Here is a 27,932-nt window from a genome sequence, read left to right as displayed (position 1 = left end):
AACCAGAACGAGTTGCATTCTACTTGGTATAATTAAAAAAAAAAACTTCTTTTGGTTTCATCTTAAAACAATATTAAAACGAACGCTGACGTAAAGAGTTCACATCCTATGCTTACATTAATCCACTTCCACTGTTACGGAATCACAACGTAGCTGATATGTAAGTATTTTGTAAATTAGTTGCAATTTGTAAATATTTCTTCTGTTCGGTTTAATATATATTTAAGGATTTTTTTTTCTGTCGAGAATAAACGATTATGTTTAGCAATTATACAGCACATCAGGCATGATTATCGTTCTACCAGTATACAGGGTATCTGAAAAGTCCCCTGACGTAGGGTAACTCGGTTATTATCGGAGTTACAACAAAATGTAAGAGGAGAAACCGTCTCCAAATATGATGTTTTCAATCTAAAGTGAAGGAATTTTTCAAATCGGACGAGCCGTTTGGACTGTACACTCTCTTATGCGCCCAATGTTAAATGAAAATGCAACGTTGCCATTTACCTGGACCCACAACATAAGTAAATGAAGTTACTGTCTTTTACGCTAACGTGTCGATGCCCAGCCCCCATTTCAAACAGTAACTTCATTCACTTACATTGTGGGTCCAGGTAAATGGCAACATTGCGTTTTCATTTAACATTGGACATATTAAGAATGTATAAGCCCAAACGGCTAGTCCGATTTTAAAAAAATTACATCTTGTTAGATTGAAAACATCATATTTGGAGACGGCTTTCCCTCTTAAATTTTGTTGTAACTGTGATAATAACAGTGCTATCCTATGTCAGGAGAGTTTTGAGACACCCTGTATATTTTAAGCTTCAAATTTCCCAACAGAATCCGCAACGATAAAAGATTTTGAATTGATTGACACGAATTTCCTGCTTTCATTCGACATTTAATTTTTCGTGGATATTGTTTTGGTCTGCTAACATTAATCCTTATACTGTATTACTTCATATTATCCAAACGGGAAGTCCAGAAATTTCGTTTTACCCACGATTTTTACCATTGTATTCTGTATTGTTTTCAAGAACAATGTATTTTTTGTTCCAATTATCCAAGTTCCAGTTAACGAGAGACCGCTGTACATCGTTAGACACTTAAGGTTTGCGAGAAATCTATTTTATATTTACATCGGTAGAAGTGGAAAAAAAGTGTTTATTGGACGTGCACTATTGGACTTCTGTTGGGCTTAAAAAGTTCGTTACTGAATTCCCTATGTCTGTGTGTGTGTGTCTGTCTGTTATTTGCGAATTTTTAAATTTTGAGCCCTCCACTCGATAGGGCATCAAAACTAATTGAGAAAGTGATGGAATTTTTCGCGTCACTTTTACCGTTCCCAGATATTGGCCAAAAAAGTTCCGATTTCGGGAGATTTAAGGAGCCATTTCTCGAGAACCGTAAGTCATAGAGAGATCATATCGCTGTTGATCAATATCTAAGAGGATGGTGAACATTTTTGTTCGAAATAGTAACCAGTGGCCACTGGCCAACTGGCCACCGTTCCCCAGATATTGGCCAAAAAAGTTTGGATTTCGGGAGATTTAAGGAGCTATATCTTGCGAACCGTTAGTCATAGAAAGTTGATATTTTTGCGAATTTTTCAATTTTGAGCACTACAATGATTAATTTCATAGTCTTTAAACAGCCGTTTTACGCGATTATAAAATTCACCACCTAAATCTGTTTGTATGTTAAATACGGGTAATTTATTTATTTATTTATTTAATTTTTGTTAGTGCTTTTGCAATTACAGGACCTTTCTTTGTTTTTAACGGAATACAATTTGCATATCGTGAAAAAATATCAGTACAACATAATATATATTTGTAGTTATTATTATACTTTGCAATATTTTGCATATCTGCTAAATCCATTTGTGTAATGCTTGTTGTCTTTGTAAAACAACATATCGTAGAACGTTTTAACAGAACTCAAACAAAACATGTGGAAAAGAGAATTAATACTCAAGGAAATTATAAATCGATAGATACATATTACGAGAATTGTTTAATTAATATAATAATAAAGTACATAGAACAATTAGTATAAAGCCTGTAGAAATTAATAAGAAAAATTCATTATTTTTAAGTTCGTTCTGGCAATGCTTTTGGACCATTCTCAACTGGTTTTATTTTTGTTTTTATTTATTCTTCTTTATAGTTTCACATCAATCAACACACTGGCGCCCGGCCTTTCAAATGCCCCTCGTGCCCTAGAGCCTTTGCTAGTTCAGGTAACTATTATTGTCATAGAAGAAAAGTACATACAGATCAGCTCCCTCAGCGACAACAAATGCAAGCAGCTGTTTAATCACCCATACTTTTGTAAAGAGAGAATTATCTTTAAATAGATATATAATTCCTTCATGAAGGAACCAGGAAGTGAGAAGGTAAGATTTGTATCTATTGATAAGATACCAGTGAATCAGGATTTGTTAAGGCATTGCCTGTTTCAATATCTTTATTAATGTTAGAATTTGTAACGTTTATAAATATATATATAAATATAAAGTAAAGATATATAAAGCTTGGGACGTATCAAGTGAACAAGAGAAGATGCTAGAAACGTGTTTAAACAATCGATTTGAACAAATAGTATGAGAGTTGTTGTGATGTATTTGTATGTTTGTTTTATCTTTGTATTAATGTTTTCCCTTTTTGTATTGAAAATAATTGTTCTGTAAATAGTTAACTGTTCCTGAATTGTGTGAACGATCCCTTATGGTGCTATTATAAGCTTTGCTGTGTGTAGTTGAAATGTAGAAACGGGTGTTGAAGAAAACGGAGAATGATGGAGAAACTTGTTTTATCTGTGTGTGTACGCCGAAGTTAAATGTATACGAAAGTTTGTTTTCTTATGTTACGAATATAACTGGCCTAAAGCACTGAGTGTTATATTTGGAATAGTAATATTCTGACCAGAAAGGAGGTTATTTTCTCCAAATCTCTTCCCTCTTGAGTTCATAACTTCACATTACCTTCAACAGAACTCGATTATCTATCACCCAGGTGAACTAAGATATGATCGAAGCATTAAAAACGTGGGTTTATAAGAAGAGAAAAGAACCGTAATAGAAACACACAAGAATGGCTCAGTGGTAGACCACTTATATCTAGTATGAGGAAGTCCTTGACTCAATCGCACACCGGTGGTGCTTGGGGTCCCGGGTTCGATCCCAGCCCCCGCCAAATGAACTATGTGGTGGACAAACCCCGCGTGCGTGGGTTTTCTCGGGGTTCTCCCGTTTCCTTCCACTTTCTTCATTCCACCATTTCATTCATTACTCATCATCACCGTCTTTTTTAGCCTAACTGGCATAACCGTGGGACATAAAACTCAACGATTTTCAATCATATACCGACGCGCAGTGGGTCAGTGGTAGTTTTTACCTCTGGTGCATGGGGTCCTTGGTTCGATCCCAACTCGCACCAAGTGAGCTTTGTGGTGGACAAATACCGTGTGCGTGCGTTTTCTCGGGATTCTCCCGTTTCCTCCCACATCCTTCATTCCACCATTTCATTCATTTGTCATCATTATCGTCTCCTTTAAGCTAGCCGACATAACCGTGGGACGTAAAACGTAGATTTCATTTCATTTTTTGATCATACACCATGCAAGTTTCTGATGGACAATATCATATACCCACGATCTTCTTGGATAAACTTTGGTTTTATCGGAGTTTTTCCGTGTCCTTCCACATTCTCATTCCATCAATTATTTTGTAATCTTTCACTTTTATTAATCAACTGTCTCCTTTTAGCCTCAAGTGCATAATCAGGGAACATTCAGTTACAAATTTCATTTCTTTTCATTTAATTTCAAAAATGTACAAAAGTGTTGTAAAACTCATATGTCGTCTTATTGGAAATATTTATCATTTTCATAGTTCATTATTTACTTAGCAATTGATTTAAGCATTACAAAAACTAAATGGAATACAGTATTTCATAACATAAATTAAGGGAAAATTATTTTTCTCTGTCTAATAAAGGCTAGCTGACTTAAAAAAAAAAATCACAATATGTTCATAGTATTAAAATATAAAGTTATTCTAGTTTCTGAAAGACCCTATCAAATGTTTCTTTTAGCTTCAGAAATTTTAAGTCTTAGAAATCTTAGTTTTCTTATAGTTGATGAATACATCTAGACCAGGGTGTCTATCGTTCATGAAAGTCACGAAATTGAGCTTTTGGGTCACGATTTCTTTAACTGTGCAAGTGTAAGTATAGATTGGAAAATTTTATTCTATAAAACGTCAAAATTCACCATCAAAAATGTCTATGGCCGGCCTTAGACGCTACCAAATCGCAAGCAAAGTACGTTTCTATAGCATGGATGAAAATTCGACCTAATTCGCACCCAAATTCGCTCTTGAAAATGTTAGGAAATCGTATGATTTGGTAAAGAAAAGGTCACGAAAAAGTTACGAAATTTCATTTTGGAATTTTAGTAGACACCCTGGTCTAGACTGACTGTATAACTGAAGGAAGAGAAAATCGATCATTGTCAAATTGTCCATAATTCTGCAGGAAAGGTCACATCACATATGGTGCACAACATTATGTCTGTCGAGGTTCTTCCATATGCTCTCATATGTCATTTACAGTTAAGAAGCATGATTATTCAACGTTAAATTTAAAATAAGTTTTATACCTATCTATCTATCTATCTATCTAAAGAGTGAATGAGATTGAAATCAGATTTCATAGGGGGGGGGGTACCTTAATGAGATGGTCGTGCTTTTTTTCCCTTATTTCCTCTGAGTGAAGATCATGAAGAGTGTTTCTGCAAAATTGGCCTACATATAATAGTCTTTATAAACGTAATTTATAAATTACATGAACCTAGAAAAAGTAGGTATTCACACACATTTTTTCTCCATTTTTCTCTGTTCTCACTTTTTTTTTACTGCAGCTTATTATAATGAATTTTACAATTGTTTAAAGCATTGAATGTATGTATTGTTCCAAGGCTTAGTAATGTAATAATATTTGTTACAAAATAAAGATAATCGTGTGAATGTTTCTATCCTACGTTCTCATTTTATAAGTAGGAATTATCTTTAAAATAAGTAATCATGTAATGTAAACAATAGAAAACTAACCAAACCGAACAACGTGCCTGTACTTTCGTTGAATATTGCAAAGCAACCATGCAACTTCTTATCAGGTATATAGTTTATATTTCAAGTACAATAAATGAACTATTTATACAAGAAAAACAAACATAAAATCTAGACTGCTGGGAATTTATATATAAATTTAGGCATTTAAGTTATTTTGATATTTTTTTGTTTTTTTGACAAACTATTGACTTCAAAACGTAGATGTGCTTTTTTTTCGCACTAGGTATAACTAATAAAATTACATTTTTTACACTATGTAGTAGTCAGTGATAGTACAAGTGAACAGTATTATTAGTTTAGTAGAAGTCGTTGGATAGTACCAAACATTTCCTCTGAAATTCAAGTTATATTTTGAGTCGTGAAAATGATGAACTTCACAAAATTCGCTTTAAAGCTCTTCCGTACTCGGTTCTGTGTATGCTATAAGTTTTTCTATATATTTGCATTCTTGTCGATACACAAGGAGCATATTACCTGTGTAGTGCATTCACCTGTGATACGAAATATCACTAGTTCAGTTCCAGGTTACCGTGTCCGTGGTTATCTTCGTGTTTCTCCATTTCATTTCACGTCTCTGTTTCATCAAGTCTTTTCGTAATCATTAAATTTCATGAAGGGAAAGGGACGTTGGCTCGACGGTAGACTCAGGCCATGTTAGTTTGTGGTGAACGGCGTTATATATGTGTGAGTTTTCTCGGTGTTTGCACGTTCCCTTGTACATTGTCATTCCAGCAGTTTTTTCATAATGGTTCTCTTAAATTATCAGTTTCATTTAGCCTAAAGGGCTTGAACGATTTTATTTTTCATTGTTCAGCTTCACTGCTTGATCCTTATTAAGTTTTTTGTAACACAATCAGGCTCGCAGAATTAATCTCAAAGGTCGTAAACAATCTCCGTTTCACAACAGGTTCCAATAAAGGTAGTTATATCAATGTTGTAATTCGTTAATATTCAGTTAGTAAATGATACAATTTGATTCTTCCTGCAAAGGTGGCCACTCAAAGAAAAACAACGAGTACTAGTAAGTATATGCAATGACCGTCAAAACAAACAGAAAAAATCGATATTGTTTCTGCTACACTTGATGCATATTTGATTCGAGCACAATGCAAATGTCCTTCACGAGGGTTGCAGTAAAATCCTTGGTTCAAGCTCAGCTCACTCAAAGTCATCTTTGTAATGGACAAACACCGTCTGAATGGGTTTTTCTCGTTTTCTCTTACTTTCTCCATTCCACCATTTCATTTGTTCTCATTAGCACCGTCTCTTTTAACCTACACGGCATAACTGTGGGACGTAAAACTTTTTTTTTTCCCCCAAGTTTCCTTCATCTGTGCTGCTACGGAAGGTACCCAAAGTAATTTGTCATTAGCTTCAAGCTAGGCCAAAGTAGTAGGATTTGTAGCTATAGGAGATCTGGAACTTCCCTTGTGCACATCTCAAATGGTATAATTGGGTCTCCAACTTGTCAGAAAGTGATGATGTAATTGTGAAGTCCGGTGTAAGTGAAGGTTCCATTTCAAATGTACGCCTGCACTGACTTTGATCTTCAGCGACATTTTCAAACTTGAAATACCACTTTTCCCTTCCTCAAATGTTAAGCGTGCATCAGTTATTTTGTTTTACTATCATACGTTACATGTTGGAATCAATAAAAGTACCTACATTTACTGAGGAAGCAAACACTATAGTACGTATTCGAAATGCAATTAAATTCAACTTGGAAAATAATACACGTGTATCTTCTTTTAATTCTTTTTCTCTTCTGGTTTTGCTTAGATAGACACATTACTTTTTTTTTTTTTTTTTTTTTGTGTGCTTCTATCCTCTTCAGACGAAATTATGTAACCACGACACGGTGATAATAATAATGAAAATATAGCTAAACGGAAATCATTAATCATTAATTTTCATCAGTGAGTCAACCATCGAGTGTTTGGTAGTATCCAAACGACTATTTCCCCAGTATACTACTTAATTTAATAAAATGTATTTATTGTATGTACTTCCATAACGTCTGATAGTAGAATTTCTGATTTTTATGTCACTTTTTCATAGTGTATTTATTTCACTTTTCATACGTAATTTTTCAAAGGTATATAAAATATGAAGTGCCAGCATTATTAAACAGAAAAATGTTGAACAGTCAAGTAAATTAAGGAACGCGATTGTGTAATATATGCAGATGGTAATTACTAGAAACTATGCATTATTGATCAGAAGAAGATGGAAGTTTGATACTGGAAAAACCTACACCTCCCTACTACAAAAAATTAACTACGCTATATTCTAAAAATCTTTTTAATACTTATCGTGAGAATATTTACAATAATTTAGTTTGCTTAAGCGCATTAATAATGATTGAAAGCAAAGTTATTAAGACTGTGCAGTAGTACGCACTCTATTTTTTAAGAAAACTCAAATATGTATTAACAATTCCGTAGATGTAGATCCGCAAATATATTAACAATTTTATTTTCCAATTGTCTCAAAATATGAGCACCGGCATCTCAATGATGGAATCTGTGTGACTGTACAGGTGGACTGGATAATGGAATGGTTAGCGTACAAGTAAACCAGAGTCGCAGGATCAATTTCCGGCTCGTTTTCGTACCTTTTTAACTCTGAATTTTCCTTAAGTGGTTAGCGTACGCGCCTTTGGCGTGGGAGACCCGGGTTCGATTCCCGGCGGGAGCTCATGTGGTACGGATTCCACGTTAATCAGTAGGTCCACGTCTCATATAGCCTCGCTGTTGAAAGGGACGCTAAACTAAAGTCAACTCAACTCTGAATTTTCTTCGATATTTTAGTTTATAATATGGTATTTCCCACATTCATTGATCTTTAATGTTGATATGCAAGCAAATATATGGCATTTTATATATAATCATTGATTAATACGAAAATAGCTATGATTTTTAGTTTCTGTTATTATTTAAGTTTTAAAATTATTTTAGCAAAATCTAATTAGAGCGGGTCATTACAAAACTCGTGACAAATCATTCAGTGATTTTCCAATAGGGAAACAAGCATATTATGATCTATAAATGAATGTAAAAATATATAAGCGAAGACGACAAGTTTATATTTTGCATAATCTTAGTCTGGATAAAAATGCAAAGGTCAATTTTTCCAGTATTAAATTTCTTACATTTTACTGTACCATCTGCTACCTTAATGAAGTTAATTCTCTGTGCCATGATTATTTTCTACTGTAGTGTGGTAAGTTTTAATAGTGCAATATAGTACAATGCATAAGCCTTTCAATTTTGAAGATTCTTTTGTAAGTTTTGTTCATGAAATATTATTGTCATGGTAATAAAAAGTGCCGTAAAATATACAAATCACGATAGATTCATTGCCTTCATTTGTAGTACAGTATCATCATATAAATCTGTTTTTTTACATTTGTCAGAAAGTATTGCCTTAGATAGTCAAAATTTCAAATTTGATTCCTCAGGTTAAATTTTCTTACAAATTCAAATCGTGTAATTTCCTTCTTATTTTGTAAAGCATACAGGTATAAATACTGTTAGTTTATACATATTCAGGTCAAAGTATACTTAAGAGTACGAAATACATATTTGTAATTTTCGAACTAGAATATTTTCTTAAATATAAAATAATAAAAGAAAAAGAATACAAAAGAAAAAAAAGAAAAGTAAAAAATAATCGAGAACTCCAAAGGAGTAGCATCGAAGTCTCCCACTTGACTAATTGATTACTTCACCAGTGAATGTAATATCTTGTCAAATATGCACCCAAGTTTCACACTTGACTAGTTGGGAGTTTTACCAATATAGTTTCAAAATATCAATGAAATATCAATATAGTTTGAAATTTATAGTTGTGCTTTTCAACAATGATTGAAAAATGTTCCTACATAACCACTCCGTTCGGTATATAAAAGGCTTCGCCTCTCTCCGACAAAAGTGAAATAAAATGCTGGTTATAAGGTAAAATAAGTTTGCAATGAAAGATCCATTATTATTACCAGTTAGAATTTATTCGATAACTAATTACAATAGGAAACCTATTTGTACGTAGGTGATCGAATAAATGGTCTTTAATGACCTTTTCATTTTGATCATGTGTTGTACCCTATAATCTGTATTTTACTCTTTTGTCCATTCGAAGAAATGTTATGATTTCGTTCGAAATAATAATAATAATAGTAATAATAAATGTAAAAATGTACAGAGCATGGAATATGTTCAGTTTTCAGCTTTCGTTATAACAGCTAACTTCCTATGGATGTATAGATCAGTGGCAGTGTGTCCGCCCGGCGAATTTGAAACCTGTTTTAATTTTACGACAAGATTTTTAAAAAATACATTTTGTAGTTTAATTCAGTTGATAAAGAGAAATATGTTATTTTAATTACAGATAAATAAAAAAATATGTGGAAACAGTTCTCTCCAATATCTATGAAGTGTTGTTGCCGTGGGTATATTACTGCACCAGTGTTTTTGAATTAGTACAACAGCAGGTATACTGATATAATTCGCTGTTAATAGTTCGGTATTGGGTTCCCTTCAGTTCAGCTTCGAAAGCACAAAACTATGCAAAATTTAATAATTTTCCATTTTCTTGCAAATATTCGAGTTAAAAAATTTGACAGCAAATCAAAAATGTGTTTCGGAATTAGGAAAAGAAACTTTATTTGTAGAAATATGTGATCATAGGAGCCCTAAATGTCAGCATAATTTTCTTATACAAATAGATGTAATGTGATAGAAATGCCCTGTAATTTTATACTTTTGATTATTATTATTATTATTTCGTTACGAAATTTGAATTAGATTCTTTAAATTTTGTTTGTGATATATTTAGGTGATGATCTCTTTTTGTAATTACTCTTACAAGAATTTAACTTGGATATTAAAGAAAGTAATGGATACTTAATTTGTATATATTCAGTTGGCAAGAATAAGATCAATTTCTTTTTGTAATTTTCTTTCCAGAAAGAAAACTTGACAAAATCAAATGTTCTTATCTATTTTTATACATAATTATATGTATTTTCTGACTCAAACCTCTTGACGTTTAAGGTGTGTCGTGTCTTTTACAGTACCCAATGAAAATTACGCGAGGTTGTCTAACACTTAATGCTTGGGAGAAATGTTCTTTACACTCAAAAATGTCTTCGCTAATAGCATGTTAGTGTATGTTTAGGCGAAAAGAAAATTATTTCTAAATAATTAGAGAAGAAAAGCAAGATTCTATATACAGTGGTTCATTATTTTATTGTAATATTGTTTCTTCATACAAAGTCAATCTAAACCAGTGTTGTTTCTTTCACTTCGGTTTGAAGTGTTTATTTCGTTTTCCCATCTATGTTCCACGAAAATAACGTTTTACGTTATACTTGCACACGAAAGGAAATGAAATCCGACAGCGTCGCCCTTACACGTCATTGACGTTTGCCAAACGTCAAGAGGTTTGAACCGGACAGTAATGGTGTGTTTATTTCTTGCCAAACCAAGAAACTAACCAATTACAATACTGCGAAAAGTCAGCCATTTTCGTTGTTTTGCTCTCTCGGTTAGTTTTGAAAAAATTTAAGTGGCCAACGTAGAACAAAATCGTTCAAAACATGATCTAATTCATAGAAACTAGGTATTTGTATTCTGTTGACGATCTATGTTGCCCAACGGACGGAAGGTAAAACCAATGCGAATGGCAGCAGAGCGAAATGGTCGTCTATGAAGGAGGACTTAAATTCTGATCCTTTAAACTTCGTTGTTCTGAAACACATCCTAAAGTGTTATTAGTTATTGATGTGCATATTCAATAGTTTTCTTTTTTTTCTTTCTTTTAAAACAAATCATTTTCTTGACTGTGTAAGTCGACTATATATTAAGTATACGAAAGTCCTTTTTTAACATTGGACATAGTTATCTTTGCGTAGCTTTTGTAGGTTTTTTTTTTTTTTTTTTTTTTTTTTTTTTTTTTTTTGTAAAAGATAATAATAGAAACTATTTATGTTGAAGCAGAAAATTTTTAAGTTATTTCTTTTGTACTTTTTTTTTAAAATCTTTCTGGAATCGAAAACTTTATAATGAAAACTGAATGACTGAAATACTTCTATTTTTGTTATTTTTTTAAGCTTACTTTATTTGAATAGCTTTTATGAGAAGTCAAATTTTACTTTATGTGTAAACATCGAAATTGTTATTGATTCCTTAATTGGTAACGTTTAAAGTTTAAATAATAGGCAGTTACCAATGATAAAGTGAAGCACTGTTTAACAGAACCTGTATTCAACAACTTATATATTTAATGTTACGTTTCGTCAAGATGTTCTTTTTGTGAAAGGAAGACACAGTTTATATTTACAATATAAAGTAAAGTTGAGTCGTTGTAACAGTTTTTTTTTTTTTTTTTTAAATTTGTTTCAACTCTTCGGACGTGTGGACGGAAATCAAGGAAAAAATTATCTGTTTTTAAAAAAATGGCTAATTATTGCATTTGTAAACAAGCCAAGAATAAAAATACGTTCGCAAGGATCTTTTTAGTTAGGGAGTAAGTATATGAACGTCAAATAGTTCCCCAAAAATTTAACAATCGAAAATTATCCTTTGGGAATATATAATCAGAGAAGCAGTTTGAAGAAAGTATGAAAACCTTCTGTCGTTTGGTAAATTAGTTTCTGTACGAACAATATACATTGTGTTTACGAGTCCTAATACACCCGATAGTGAACTCTTAAAGACTAATGATAGAGTTGTAATAGATTTTCTCAGTAATATCAAATAGTTAATACTTACAGTAATCGATGTGCTAATTACAACTGTTGGTGCTAGTTTGTAAGCTCAAAAATTCTATTGATAATTTTGACGTATTGTTTGCCTCTTAAATAAAGGGCACGTAAAACTTTCAGGTTAAAATGGAGTGTATCAAAAATGAATTTAAAGCTATGTCTCTAACTAACAAATCATTTTGACTGAAGCATTTTTAATTTAATGTAAAAAATGAAATGAAATCTTTGAGTTTTACGTCCCACGGGTATGCCGGTTAGGCTAAAGAAGACGGTGATGAGGAGTGAGGAATGAAATGGTGGAATGAAGAAAGTGGGAGGAAACGGGAGAACCCCAAGAAAATCAACGCACACGGTGTTTGTCCACCACAAACTTCACTTGGCGGGGGCTGGGATCGAACCCTTAATTTAATGTAGTTAGTTTAATGATGTTACTTACTTTCTGAGCGTATAAATCCCTTTTCTAACATTAATACTAGGGAACCAGTGTCAGAGCCCTTACCTCCTGTGCGTGGGTTCCTGGTTCGATCCCGGCCAGGTAAGTTTATGGTGAACGGTAAGTTTATGTCCGTGAGTTTCCTCCCACATTCTCATGCCGCCAATTCTTTCATTTGCTTGCCTTAATCATCGGTTCTCTCAGCTTAAAGAGCATAATCGTGGGACGTCAAACTGAAAGATTTCTGACATTAATATTAAAATAAGAGTAACCATTCAGAGAATGGTGTAAAGCATAACGGAAGCTTTGAGTGATCTTTGTCAGAGAACTGTTGATAAAAACTTGTAAAAAATCTTGTTAAATAAATAACTATTGTACGTTAAGGGGGCAGAATACTAAATATTTTTGAAAAACTAATAATTTTTCTTTTGCCCGTTTTTCGTAAGTGGAAAGAGGAAATAAAATGTAACTTACCAGAATAATAGATAATGTTATTCTACACTCGAAAATATGAATTGGAGGAATTTTCAGTGTTGCCATCCATAATAATTACAGTGTGACCAGAATTTGAATTACTCAAAAATCTAGATAAAGGCAGCGACTAGAAAAATGAACCCGACCGTAATTGATGACTTATCATGCTGTCTATGTTCCTTGTTTACTACTTTTTAAATAATGTTTCTATTTATTTTGTAATAACTTATTTATTTTGTAATAATTTATGTGTTTTATAAAATAGAAATATTATTTAAAAAGTAGTAAATAAGGAACATAGACAGCATGATAAGTCATCAATTACCGTTGAGTTCATTTTTCTAGTCGCTGCCTTAAGCTAGATTTTTGAGTAATTCAAATTCTGGTCACACTGTAATTTCTATGGACGGCAACACTGAAAATTCTTCCGATTCATATTTTGGGGTGTAGAATAACATTATCTATTAATATGGTAAGTTACATTTTATTACCTCTTTCCACTTATGAAAAACGGGCTAAAGAAAAAAATATTAGTTTTCCAAAAATATTTAGTAGTCTGCCGCCTTAATGTTTTAAGTAGTGTAATTACCTCCTGCATACATTTTACAGAAATTAGTGAACACATGTACAATTTAAATATAGTATGGTTCTGTTAAACAGATGGTTCACACTGTACGAATACTACGCGGTAAAAAAATCAAAACATCTTTAATACAAACGTCACCTCTACTTGTACAGCTTTTAGTTTACTTTTGACATGGTTTAATAAAATTGTTCCTTAGTTTCATGTTATTTCTAAAGGTAAAGTTTATGATATTTGATGATATACTCTTTTATATGTGACTGCCATACTGAACATTTAGTTATTGTAATGTAGTAAAGACTTAACCTCAAATTACTAAATATTACAGCACAAGTCAATGTTAAAATTTATTTTGCATTGCTTTATGGTAGACGCTAATATTTTTAACTTTTTTTTTTTTTTTTTGTTATATAACAAGATTTATTTAATATTACGTAGGAATTATTTTTGTAGATATATTTTTATGCATGAAACTCATAATGTGTACATTTTTTTAAAAGATATAATAATTTAGATGTTGTGATAGATTTGTTCTAGTTTTCTAAGTATGTATTTTTATATGTTCCTTGTGCGTATAATATTTAAGCTTCTAAGTTATATTTGAAACGTAGAGGTGGTTGAAAATATTTTCCTTTTATGTTCTCTCTAATAACAACAAATAATGTGTTTTGCTTAGAAAAGTTATCAAATCTAAATATCCGAAATCAAGACTCTATATATATATACGTAGCATATTGTCATTGGTGGTCATAAATATCTGGGTCCCAAGCGTGATTTCATTTTGCGAGATGTAAGTAGTCTTTTGTAACCAAATAGCTAATCTGCGTAATTCCGTGTTCAGTCCTCGATATGGTTAGTTAATTTTCTTTAACTTGTTGGTTCGTTTGTTTCTTTGGATTTTACTTCAAGCATAGTCTCATCACGGGGCTGGAAAGGAGCTTTAAATTCCATTGAATTAAACATTTCATTGATCAGATTTTTATTTTATTTATTTTTTTCTAAACTATCCTTCGTATAATTTGCTGAGCTCCTTCGTGGGTAAGCGGTTATCATACGCGCCTTTGGTGTGGGAGACCTGGGTTTCATTCCCGGTGGGAGTTCATCAGATTCGGTTTCACGTTAATCAGTAGGTCCACGTCTCGTATAGTCTGGCTGCTGAACGTGACGTTAAACTCAAAATCAACTCTTAATATTTTGCTGATGGACGCTATATATTACTAAATTAAAAATAGGTACCAACCTTTTATCACAAAAGAGTGTTTCTTTATATTGTATGGTGGGTGGGTTTTTAAAGTGCGTTAAGTGTTTTAGAAAAATCGCATTTGAAAGTTCAGAAATAAATTCAAAATCCGGTTCTGGGAAAATGATTAGCTGTTGTAACTCTTCGTGTTAATAAGACTGTTTCTTGGATTTATGTCTGAAACACAAAACCGTATTTTTGGATTTATGTTTGAACTTTCAAATGCGATTTCTCATTAGCTTTTGACTTAACGCACTTTACGTACCCACCCGCCATATTATTTCGACCCTTTCTGAGGTCTTCATAAGTAACTCGTCTCTTGCTGCTTTGCTTTTTCTCCCTTGTACATCCAAGTAAGAGAAATTCTTGAATCACCAAAAATCAAAACTCGAAAGAAAAACCAAAAATTTTTTGTATACTTTGTAGAATCTCACTCATCTTCACTTTTGGGCATCCCTACTTGAAAATTGAATTACAAGCATTTAAATGCTATAAACATTATTTACAAAGCATGCCACTAATACTAACAGTAGAAATCTTGTGCAAATGTTTTCTTATCTGAAGTTGCGTTTTAAGAATATATGTGCTTGAACATTTGCATATTTTTACCGTTTATTAGTACCATGCTTTATACAGTGAAACCTGTCTATGTTGGCCACCATCGGTTCCATCGAAAAGTGACCAACTTAGGTGGCCAACTTACAAAAAATGTGTGATTTGTGTATTTTTAGAATAGGATTTCTAGTATTACTTGATTGTAAAATTTTAATAAGCAGTGGCATGACATCTACTTATAAATAATGTAAATAGAGTAATCATAAAAATATACAGTACTAGAAAATATTACTATAGTATGCAAGAGCGCCGATTTCTCTGTAAATTTGGGGGGGGGCATTCAGATGCAGAAGGTGTATATATATATATATATATATATATATATATATATATATATATATGAAGATTTTAAGACAAATTGCACTCAAATTATATCAAATATTGTATATCCATAAATAAAATAGGGGCCACATAAACTTTGGGGAGCCCGGGCCCCTTCGGTTCCCTCAGGATCGGCGCTCTTGATAGTATGTTTAAAATATATGCATACCTTTCTCTTCCTGAAAACTAGTCTGGTACATTGGATTATTCGGATTGAAAACACAATAACACAAACAACCATGAAATAGAAGTGTATGTACACAGTTTATTAAAATTGATATTGTAGCACACTGAGTTATTCAGATTGAAAACAAGAAAAGCTAAGTTATAAATTGAGAAATTCATATGCAATTTATATGACTTCTTTTCAGTTGTTACTGAATGGTTGTTTATTCTAGACATATTTCCTTTATTCTTTTTGGCAGATATGCACATTCTAATATTGTAGCTAACTACCTCTTGTTAATGAGCTAGAAGTGTTTCCCTCGGAGCAAAAGATGTTTTGAGAAAATCTTGAGGGAATTCATATCTCAAAACCTCCGCTACCTTTTGACATGCAGTCAGGTGGCAATAAATGACAATTGAGCTTTAACCTTGAGAATTTTCCGGAATTACTAAAGCTCCCCACTGATGAAAGGAGCCGATATAGCTAAAAGTTTTACCAAAACAAATAGGGTAAACAAATACGTACAACCATTTCCTGAATTCCTGTACGTGCGTTTTCTTATTCACATCTTCCTTAACCACCCTTTTATGAGGGTATGTTTTGGTCATTGAACTCTAAGAACAAATCGTGCGAATCTATGCTTCTTTGTGTCCAGTCACAAATACAGAACATCTGCCTCTCATATGGGAATTTGAAAGAGTTAAGAAAAATAACAAAACTGTATTTTTCGTGGCCAAGATATGCAGGTAAATTTATCATTATCATCATAGGGTAAACATTGCTTCAGTGTGGCCAACTTCCAAGATAGATAGGTGGCCAACTTATAGAGTAGTAAGTAACGAATGTATGTTCAATGGGGAAATGCAGGGACTAGACGAACTAGGACAAGATAAGCAGGTGGCCAACTTAGAGAGGTGGCCAAGTTGACAGGTTTCACTGTAATAATGTTTAGAGTATTTAAATGCTTATTATTCATTTTTCAAGTATGGTCGTCCAAAAGTGAAGATGAGTGAGGTTCTACAAAATACACAAAAATTTATTGCCTTTCCTTCAGTGTCTTGATTTTTGGTGATTCGAGAATATCTTCACCTGGATGTACAAACAAGAAAAAGCATGTCAGGGAGAGAAGAGTTACTTACGAAGTCCCAAAAGAGAGAGGGAGTCGAAATAATATAGTGTAAAGAAATATTATTTTGAGATACAAGGTTAGAACTATTTTTATTTTATGCTTTTAATATATAGAAGTAATAAATCTTCACATATTATTACATTTCTGTAGACCTCTCTACATGTGTTTTTCCTCTTGAAATTTTTTGGTCACTCTTTTCTATCTTGCTTTGATGAGACGGATGATGTGGTACTGTACAACCAGCTGTCATGTAGGCGAAATAGTGCAGTGGGGGACGGCATTTACTACAGAGGTCAATCTTGCGTGGTTGTCAGCTTCGATGAAAGATGTGGCCATACTGTTAAAACTGCTTTGTCAATTCATTGACACAGAGAATGCGTATTGAGATAATAATCCTGAAAATTTATTCGGTAGGGAGGCGTTTGATCATCTTGCTGAAACTTGATTTTCGTCTCTCTATGAAATTAGAAAATGTTGTTGAATTCTTGATAGAAATTTAATTTTTCTTAACGCAGAACATATTAAAAAAAGAGAGAGTTTCACGCCTGTAACGTAACAATTAATCGGTGACGGAACCTAGAACTATATTATCAATGTTTATTTGTCACGAATTAACTCCTCAACCAATACCTTTTGAAATTTATTTCTATGTGCTTTTAAGTTTAAATTAAACCTATGTCAGTCATTCTAGAAAAAGTAGCATTAAAATTGCTGGAAAAATAATAAATTTAGATCTTCGTATATCGTACAATAAACATTTCGTTTACAGAAATGGTCCTCCAGTATAACTCGTTATTATAGTGGACTGGTTTCGATCATTTTCGTATAGGGAGCGGTTTTATTTTACTGCCTTTTAAACAAAATCCTATTGACTGAAAATTGAACCACCGCTTGAAGTTTCTAATAAATATAACTTTTTTTTTTTTTTTTGTTTTAATTCCTTGTATACGCGTAAATATGTTCCTTTAGTGTTTCGTACCTAAATGTAAACTTCTACGTTTAATGATAATTTTGTACGCTTTGTGTGTGTGTGTGTAAACTTCATATGCTTGTATGTATATATATTCTGAATGTATGTGTGTATGAGAATTTATGTATACAGTTTATAGGTATGACTGTATATTTTTTATACTTAAGAAAGAGCTGTATGTTTTCTTTGTCTATACAGTAAATACGGGGTGTATAAATAACATTAACAAGTGATTCTTATACCAAACAAAAGGAATTAGTTCTAATCAACATGAGTCATAACACACTTCATTCGAAACTGCGACATATTTTGAAAGCTCGTAACTTCAAGATAAATGGATGAAAAATGATTGTGAAATGCAATACAAAGGAAGTCGTACATGTAGAATAAGAGTGTTTTGATTTAATAGGTGAGTTTCCTCGTTGCTAGGTGGGTAGTGTACACGCCTTTGGCGTGGGAGACCTGGCTTCGATTCCTGGCGGGAGCTCATGTGATTCGGATTCCACGTTAAGCTGAAAATCCACGTTTCATATGTCCAAGCTGCTGAAAGGGACGCTAACCCAAATTAAATTTTACAGATTCAGAAACCCTCAGGGTTAATAAACTTTAGATCGGATTTTTTCCTGTTCCAGTTTAGTCTAGTGACAATTGTTTTACCAATTTGTTTACCTTGAATCCTGTCTTAAACCATTTTTAAATCCCCTTCGCCTTCTGCATTCACAAGGCATTTCCTGCCTATTTCTAATCAGTACTTGTATGAACCTCCTCATGTATATACCATGCAGTGTAGTGTTGCTCGTATCCAAGATGGGCACACGTAATTTACACTCATCACATTCGGGGATTCATACCTATTAATATAGTGCCATATTGTGTAATTCTTCGTGTGTTATGTAATATATATGCCATACTATTAACTAGATATGTAAGTTTCATATATAGTTAATGTATATATTTTAGATTGTAATAAATATTTTAGGAAAATCAGGAAACCAAAACAGCAAAATAAAAGATAAAACATCAAGGAGACAAAACGCTACGGCAATACCGTAATACATCATAAAGTTTCTGGATGTGCTTTCGTACCGAAATAGCCAATGCGTATGCTTTCTTTTTGCTCACGGACCCGGGTTCCATTCTTGATTAGGATACAGCGCCTCGGATAAAAAACCTAAGTACGGTTCGGGTACTACAGTAAGCAATGGATCTCGTTTCATGTAGCCTCGAACCTGAACTGAGACGTTTAAACTCAAAGTAACCAATTGTGGGTCAAGGGGATATGATGGCGAGAAAATGCACGACTGGACCGAGATCCAGACTTGCCGTAGAGCGTGTCGATGCGTTAACTACTACGCTGACCAGTGTGATCCCTGAACATCCTTACATTCTGTTACTGTTCAGCCTCTCTAACTACAGGAATTGTACCGCAACTCTTATTGTGGTTGTGTAACCCAGAGTCCATATTGAAAAACTCCTTTGAAGATCGAACCCTCCCGCTGGTCTAGCACACGGTCCCAGTTAGATTCCCCAAGGAAGAACACAAGACGATGATAAATTTACAATCCGTCACTTTTCATTAATATTTTTTTTTAAAGTATGGCTGGTTATTTCCTCAATTAAATATAAAGGAGTGTTCGTTTGGATTCCACTTTAAGCATAGCTTCATTGCTGTAAAGAAACGTTAAACTCCAATCAGTAAACATTGTCGTTTTTAGCGAGCTAAAGATGTCACTAGTTGGAGACACAGTAATCTCCAAATCAAGGAATGTTGAGGCATGGATACTCTTAACTTCAAGCAAATAAACAACCATTTTTGAATTCCTGAAAAGATGAAATCAGATATTAATTGATGAGTTCTTGTTTTTCCATTTAGAATTCTGAACAAACGTCATGTCTACAGATGTGCGATGAAACTAGGTAATTAAACAAAGTTCATGTTTTCTTAGCGTGCTGTGCTGATGGTAGTCTGCTTTTGGTAATAACTAAGAAAAGTTGAGAACAGGGTCAATATGAGACGTTGGTGACGTAACACCAATACTGTTATTGAACAGTAATATTCAATTTTAAAAATAATGAATTATTTATGTAACGTACAGAGTGGAAATAAATTCTTAATCCCACTAAATTGATAGAGAAGTCAAAATCATTGCATTGCAATTTCAATTACGGTGTTCAAGAATGTCTCTAATTAAAGACGGTTCCGAAATTTAAGCACTATGGAAGAAATTTCCAATTTATTGGGTACTTTTGGCATAAATTTATTCTATAATTACGGTTTTCTTTGTGTAGATTCTGCATAAAAGTTCATTTCAAAGTAAACTATGTGTCTTAAGACTCTTGTCTATTTATTCTTTTGTTTGGTTAAAAGGACCACTTCTTGAGATCTGATGATGATAAATAACAACACCCTGTATATAACTCTTTCTGCTTTAAACATACGGTAATTTTAAAATAATAAAAAATCTTGGAGTCATTATGTATACTGGATGTTCTTCAAAACTGTGTCTTGTAAAAAGAATATCTACCTCAAATAAGAGGAATCTTGAATTTAAAAAAAAAAGTAAAAAGAAAAAATCAAGCAACAGCAGGTGTAGTTCTTGAGAATAGCTAGTGATATTTTCATATATAATATATTATATATACCTATTTCTATTACTTGGCACCTCTACATATATATAAATATATATATATATATTTGTTTTATAGAAGAAACTCTATATTAAAAGTAATGTTTAAATGTTGTCTTTACGAATGAAAAAGAAGAATATAACTTTGATGTTGTGTCAAACACACTATTAACAAGACTAAAGCTACGCTGAAAACCAGAATATACATATATATATATACAAAGTAGATTTTTTTAAGAAAACAGAAATAGCAATGTCTTCTTATTTTAAAATTTATATAAATATATATATTTATTATTTGTATGATTTTGAGAGGTATATTTTCTAGAGTCATGTATTTTGATAAGAACCAGAGGTCATATTCTAATTAAATAGAGTGCTTAATTTTTGTTCAATTACTATTGATAATTATAAATGCCACATTCAGTATCGTGTAATTTGTTGTGACGTGTTGTACAAAACCTTCATTTTTTCTAGATGATGTACAGAAGAATTGTCAAAACTATTAAAAAACATGCGACGCTCGTAGAGAAAAGGGTAAGGTTTTTTTTTTATTTTTCATAGAGAAGAATGGAACAAGTTTCATTGATAATAATTAAACAAAGAGCATCCTCTTAGCAGTGATTTCCAAACTTTTTTGACTGGCGACACACTTTTAGAAACGCCCACTACATCACAATACATTTAATTTATTATTATTATCAATAATAATTTAACTTATAATAGTGTAAAACTTTCAAGTTTCTGTAAGGTAGTGACACTATGCAATACTGAGCATTGTTTCTGCTGCTTGATACACTCTGTCTCAAAATTGATTATAAGTAGTTATGAAATGCGTCATGATTCTTAAATTCTAAAATTTGACGACACGCCCTATTGGATTGCTTGACACTGGTTGAGAATCATGCTCTACAGACTGTTGCGAAAGTGACACACATTCAACATGGACAGCATAATTATTATTCGTTGTTTATACGTAATTTCGTTTAATTTATTGACGTAAATGTAGCTTTCAGCTCACATTTACTGAGTTTTCTCCGCTGTTATTGACGAAAATTTATTCCTCTATTCATGTACAGTTCGTTTTCTCCCGCGAATTAACAAAACTTAACGTAGCTCCTGTACACTTCTTTTCCTTCCATTTTTACCGACAAAAATGTATCAGCTCACGTGCATTCGTTTTTTTTTTTTTTTTTCTTGCTCCTAATAATTACAAGATAGCTTTCAGCTCACGTAAACTTCATTTTTAATTGCTGTTATTGACGAAAATCTATTAATTTTTATTAGCTGTTATTGGCGAAAATCTATTTATTTTTATTAGCTATTATTGGCGAAAATCTATTCATTTTTATTAGCTGTTATTGGCAAAAATCTATTCATTTTTATTAGCTATTATTGGCGAAAATCTATTCAGTTTTAGTAGCTGTTATTAGCAAAAATCTGTTCATTTTTATTACCTGTTATTGACAAAAATCTGTTTATTTGCTGTTATTGACGAGAATCTATCACTTCCGAAGTAATCTATATATCCTGTTTAGTTTTATTTCTTAATATGTTCTTACAGTAACGGTAAGTAGAAGATTGTGTGTTCTGTCAATGGCTCGGTATGTTATCTTCTACAGACCTGGTGTTCTGAAAGGCGTGTGGTTTTATTTTTAAATACATATCTTTCAGGAAAATCTTTTTATTCCTTGCTAAAACTTTGTTAGTTCTCGTTTACTAATCTACCACATAATTAAGTGGAAATTGATGCACTAGATTAGTAAAATTAGTATGCGCGCTAAGGGCTGGCTAACATCGGTTGGAAAGGTATACCCTACCGTTATTGTCACAAAAAGGATTAATTTGAAGATAAAGACAAAAACCTGGTTTCAGAATTATACAGGATGATAAGTAAAGAAACCGACAAACTAGGAAAGCGTGTAGAGAATACCAAAACACTCAACTTGCTAAGGATTGATTTGATTTTAGTTTAGTTTAGCGTCCCTTTCAGCAGCGAGGCTATATGATACGTGGACTTACAGTTTAACGTGGAATCCGAACCACATGAGCTCCTGCCGAGTTAACTAGCTACGGTTTGGCAGCTACAGTACATAATTTGAAGTAGACAAAGTGGCATCATTTAGATACTCTGTACAACTTACATTAGAACTTGTAAAACACTAGTCATGTAACATTGATAGAAAATGCCAAGTTATGGAGTGATATACAGGTATGCAAAATGCACTGGTTATAGAAACAAGGCGTACGGGAAAATACACTTATGAGGAAGGACAGTAAGTAGGGCAATCTCCTTTTAGTTGAATTAGGTAATTCTACGGACGAACACGAAATCCATATTGTTGTACACTTAGTAAAATTTCCCATTTTTCGACATTTTCTTGTTGATTGCCCGAGTTGCTATTACCTCCACACCATTGTTTCTAACTATTAACAGTAATTTTTTCGTGTGATAATTGCGATGGACGAAACTGACGACATTCTATTTATTAGTTTTGAAATGTGTGCCATAACTACCAAACAGTGGCAATGTCATAACATGTTTTTTATCATAAAGTTACATATTTGGTGTCTTCTACACACTCTCACAGTTTATAATTTTAGTTATTTATTACTTTTTACTCAATGTATTGAAGATTAATTAGTCGTTGTACAGTAATATATTTAACAGTGTCTGTCTGTATTTTATATTCTTTAAAAGACTTCATGTTGCTTAGAAAGAAGTACATACATTACATGCTTACTCTGTGCTGTGATCGTGGAAGTATACTATAATATATGCAGGGAATATATATATATAAATATACACATACAAATGCCTATCTGTAGTACTCAGGGCTTAAAACAATATTGCAAAAGGTTCACCAAGTATGCAAATTCTTTCTACAGACGAATTCATGTAATTGATTGCTTAATACGTTTTCATATAGTGAGTCGAACTATGCAAATTAATATAGTTTCTAGATGCACTCAGGTTGCTTAAAGAGAAATTACACTGGTGTTCGCAAAGTGTTTTTTTTTTTTTTTTCAAAGAAATGAAAATCAGCATGTACCATTTGCTACGCAAACTTCTGCATCTAAATTGAAAGTTACATACTCAGTTGTAATTAAATATTTCCTCTCGTATGGGAGATCCAAGTTTGATTCTCGGTGGAAATATACTTTCGATCCCATGCTTAAGTAGGTTTGCATATCATTTAGGTTTGGTACTGAAAATGGGACTTTTAACTTCAAACAAACTAAAGAGCATACTTTGATTCTGATTATATCGGGGATAAAATCGTTTCAAAAAGTATTTAACATCGGTTTTCACAAGTGCTTTAATTCGATATTTTTTTTTTTAATGGACATTCTTTCGCATTATAACGCTATCCATGGCTTTGGATTGGGTATTGTAACAAAATAAATACTGACCAAAGCTTAAAATTAACTAGGATAAGACGGAAATATTGGAGATAGAGAATGACAATAAGGAAGTAGAAAGAAGTAGATTGGATGAAGAAGGTAGGAAGAGATAAGCTGATGAACTGGACAAGGGGCTTACCTATTAATGAATTATGGCAGAGAACCCTTGGATAGCATAGACAGGAAGATGAAATTGATATGGAGACCTACGGGATTAACTGAAGGCTTCAGCCAATAGAATTTAGACTTTTTCATAAGGATGACAATATATATATGTCTGTATTTTCATTTATGTTCTATAGTGTGTATATAGTGTCTGATGAAGGATATGGATCCGAAACTGTAACACATTATAGTTTTAAAATAGTGTGTTGTTAAGCTTAGGTCAGTACTTTTTTTGTACTCTCGCATTACTATAAAATATTTCATTGTCTGGTATTCAAGACATCAAGTACATTCGATTTTAAAGTAAGGATAGCCCCCCCCTCCCCCTGTTTAGTGGCTAGCGTTGTTTTCGTGTAGAGCACGTGGTCCCTGGTTTGATTCCCGGTAGAAGAACCCAAAATATTTAATCTTACAATCATTCACTTTCATTAATCGTCAGTCTCCTTTGGTCTATAGAGTATAACCGCGGTCGTTAAAAAAATAAAAACTAACGCATGGTTGCCAGACGTCTGTTTCTTACCATTGTTATTATTTCTTCTTTTTTATAATGTCATGATTTCTTGTGGTGAGAATCCAACCAAGAAGGTAACGTTAATAAACTGTAAAGAAAGATCTTGACTAAGCACCCAGATGAATGCCAAGATTCAGTAATCCGAGAGAAGTTTATGTAACATTAACGTAGATGCAGTAGTTAATGTGTATAAATTGGTATTTCCTGTTTTTCAGGGCACAATACTATATTGTAGGTATTATTACACAGCAAACCTCAAAGATAATTCACTAAAGAACTACCTCCAATAGTAAATACGCATTACATATTCAGGACTTAGTACAGTGTAGAAATAAAATACAATATCCGAAGCCTTGTCTTATAAGCGTAATGAACGTGGCATTTATAATTACTATGTTGTTTTCATGTTTTTTTTATAACTTGAAATATCCATGACTTATATTTTTATTTATTTCAGTATTATTAAGTGTATTATTTTCAATATACAATAGTCTGTATTTGTAGAAAGCAGTAAAGAATAAAATTCTTACAATGAATAGTTACTTTGTTTTGTTATTTTATGACCATATTATTTGATGTAAAATATTTTCCAACTGTTTTGTAGATGGTTAATATGAATTACGTGGACCAGGGGAATTCTTAACCGATTTCGAAAAAGGAGGTGGTTTTCAATTCTACCCGTTTATATATCTTAGGGTGGTCCAAATTTATATGGGGAAAAATAAATTTAGGAATTTCTTTGGACTCACTCCCTAAAATCGTTTCTTATGGGACCAAATTAAGCCAGGAGAAAAATTAGATCCATTGAATAATTTTAAATGGTGCCCCAAACGACCTAAAATTTTGAATTCATTTACAATACATATTATATGGGGAAAGCTGGAATAAACACTTGTAATTTAGAAATGGCTCAAGAAAATGAAAAGGTGTATTGGATAATAGAACTAGAGGAAGAGACCAACCTAATCTTGTATAACGTTATCATGGCGGCCATTTGAAGTCCACCATCTTGAATTCAGGTCAAAATTTTTAAATAGGAAGAGGGTCATGTGACATATCTTTTTGAAGTAGCATTTCGCCAGAGGCACAAATCTGGTATTATTTTCAAGTTACCTATATTCATGTAAGTGTTATTAGGTGTGAAAAACAAAATGCTTCATGTAATGTTATTTTATTGCAGTTATGGTACACAGATTTGTAAGAATTTTGGAAATCTTTTACATAAACTGAAACAAACTGCTTTTTTCGCTTTGAACTACGAATAAGTTTTTCCATCAAGATAATTCATAGACCATTATGAGGAAAAAGAAAAATTATAACTTGGAAGAAATTGAAATATCCCTTATTTATGTAGTATCTTTTTGGTAAGTTATGAATCTTATTTGCTACATAGTTCACTTTGTCGCATATAGGAAAAGATTGTCTGTGGGCCTTTACTATCTGCAGAAGAAACTGTTTCTGCTTCTCATTTTTCGTAAGAACGTTGTTGTAATCTTCTATTAGTTACACTCCCCTTTCTGCTGCACCGTTTGTTATCTGAATGAATTTAACTATTCTCTTTCCTTGAAGATAGTCATTGTTATTTGGCCATGAAGTCGGATCTCAGACAAGAAACCCTTTGGGTATTTTAAATCGCTAGGGGAAAATTTGTGTGTTTGTTGTAACAAAATCACTGATTTCTCTTTTCACAAGAATTTTTATGGTATCATCTATTGCGTCAAGCCTCTTTGCTGCTTCACGGTTTCCCTTATAGTTTTAATTCTTTCAACCAATTTTTGTTTTTCTTTATGGTAACCTCATCATCAAAAAACTCCAATGCTACGTGTTCCTCCGTCAAGTACTAGAGTTGGCGTGAAAATTTAGAAAGAGCCACTTGAGGTAATTCAGCATCTATTTCTCTTTAACTGTAAAAACCTTTCAAAAGTTGTAGGTCCTTGTAATGGTGAATGGGATGCTTGATCACATCTAAGCCAAGTGTGAACATATAGTCGTATCAGAAAGTGCATACACTCCGAAGATTGTTTCTATTTGCTTCGTCAAACGAAATTATTGGCAAAAGAGAAATGATTTTAAATAGTAGATTGCTTTTCCCATCCACCTTACATGGTGAATTGCTCCAGGCAAACGAAAGAAAACTCCTCAAAGAGTTATGCCACCCAAGAATATGATGGTCAGTTCTAAGAATTCCCTGTAATCTTCTCTACAGTGTTCTGCTTCTACAAAGGAGAAACATTTTCACAGGTAATAATTCTTACACGACTAAAGCTCTCTTTAAAATAGTGCCAGATTTGAGCTTCAGGTAAAACGATGTCACATGACCCTCTTTCTATTTGAAAATTTTGACCTGAATCCAAGATGGCCGCAATGACAGTACTGTACAAAATTACGTATGTTTCTTCCTCTATTTCTATTATCAAGGGTATCTTCGCATTACCTTTAACTGTTTCTAAATTACATGAGTTTATTCCAGATTTTTCCCATGTAATATGTACTGTAATCGGATTCAAAATTTTAGGTCTCTTGGGGCACCATTTAATACTATTCAATGAAGCTAATTTTTCTCCTGGCTTAATTTAGTCCCATATGGAACCATTTTAGGGGGTGAGATCAGCCCGATCTGAAAATTGATATTTATGGACCAATATATATATATATATATATAGAGAGAGAGAGAGAGAGAGAGAGAGGTAGACAAAAAAAATCTAAAAAACACTTCATACAGGACATGTAAGTAAGTTTGGCCCTCCACTGTAAAACACGTGTTGCGGTTGCCGATTGGTTTTCAGTGTGTCATGTGAATCTTCCTCTTCCGTCAGCAGTAACCAGTTCACTTGTGAGTGTCGTGGTGTGAAAATGATGCGGTAAAATGGGCGACCTGACAGACTTCCAAAGAGGCATGATCGTTGGTACCCGTCAGGTTGGAGCTTTAGTGGCAACAGTGGCGAACATTGTGGGGGTATCGAAAGGCACTGTGTCCAATGTCACGAGGGCATACACAATTCATGGGCAAACGACGTCTGCAAAGCACAACAGTGGTCGAAAGACAATCCTGCCAGATAGGGACCGGGGGGCATTAAAACGGATTGTAGCAGCTAAAAAGACCACTGCAATGAAAATTACGTCTGAACTCAATTCTGGCCTACAGAACCCGGTTTCATCGAAAACAGTGCGACGGGAACTTCGTAAAATGAAAATTCATCGCCAAACCCCTGGTCACAGCAGTAAATGCGAAGAGGCGTATCCAGTGGTGCAAGGACCACAAGGCGTGGACTCATGAACAGTGGAAACACGTAATGTGGTCCGATGAATCGACCTTCACCTTGTTTCCAACAACCGGTCGTGTTTACGTATGGAGAACACCGTCGCAGACCTATGATACAGACTGTCTGCTCC

General features: G+C 33.1%; 1 protein-coding gene across 1 annotated transcript in view; it reads left to right on the top strand.

The window, feature by feature from the left end:
• LOC145684069 (uncharacterized) overlaps positions 1 to 3,453 on the top strand; it is a 56,507-nt gene extending 53,054 nt beyond the window's left edge. The window contains exon 7 of the mRNA XM_081755922.1: positions 2,173 to 3,453. Within this exon, the coding sequence (XP_081612048.1) occupies positions 2,173 to 2,322 (150 nt within the window). The 3' untranslated portion in view covers positions 2,323 to 3,453. The remainder of the gene's footprint in view (positions 1 to 2,172) is intronic.
• Positions 3,454 to 27,932: the final 24,479 nt, after the last annotated feature.

The sequence above is a fragment of the Thermobia domestica genome, chromosome 4, assembly GCF_964235325.1.
Source record: "Thermobia domestica chromosome 4, izTheDome1.hap1.1, whole genome shotgun sequence".
Classification (NCBI taxonomy): Eukaryota; Metazoa; Arthropoda; class Insecta; order Zygentoma; family Lepismatidae; genus Thermobia; species Thermobia domestica.
Note: the sequence above shows the minus strand (reverse complement) of the source record. Positions and strands in the feature narration are given on the sequence as shown.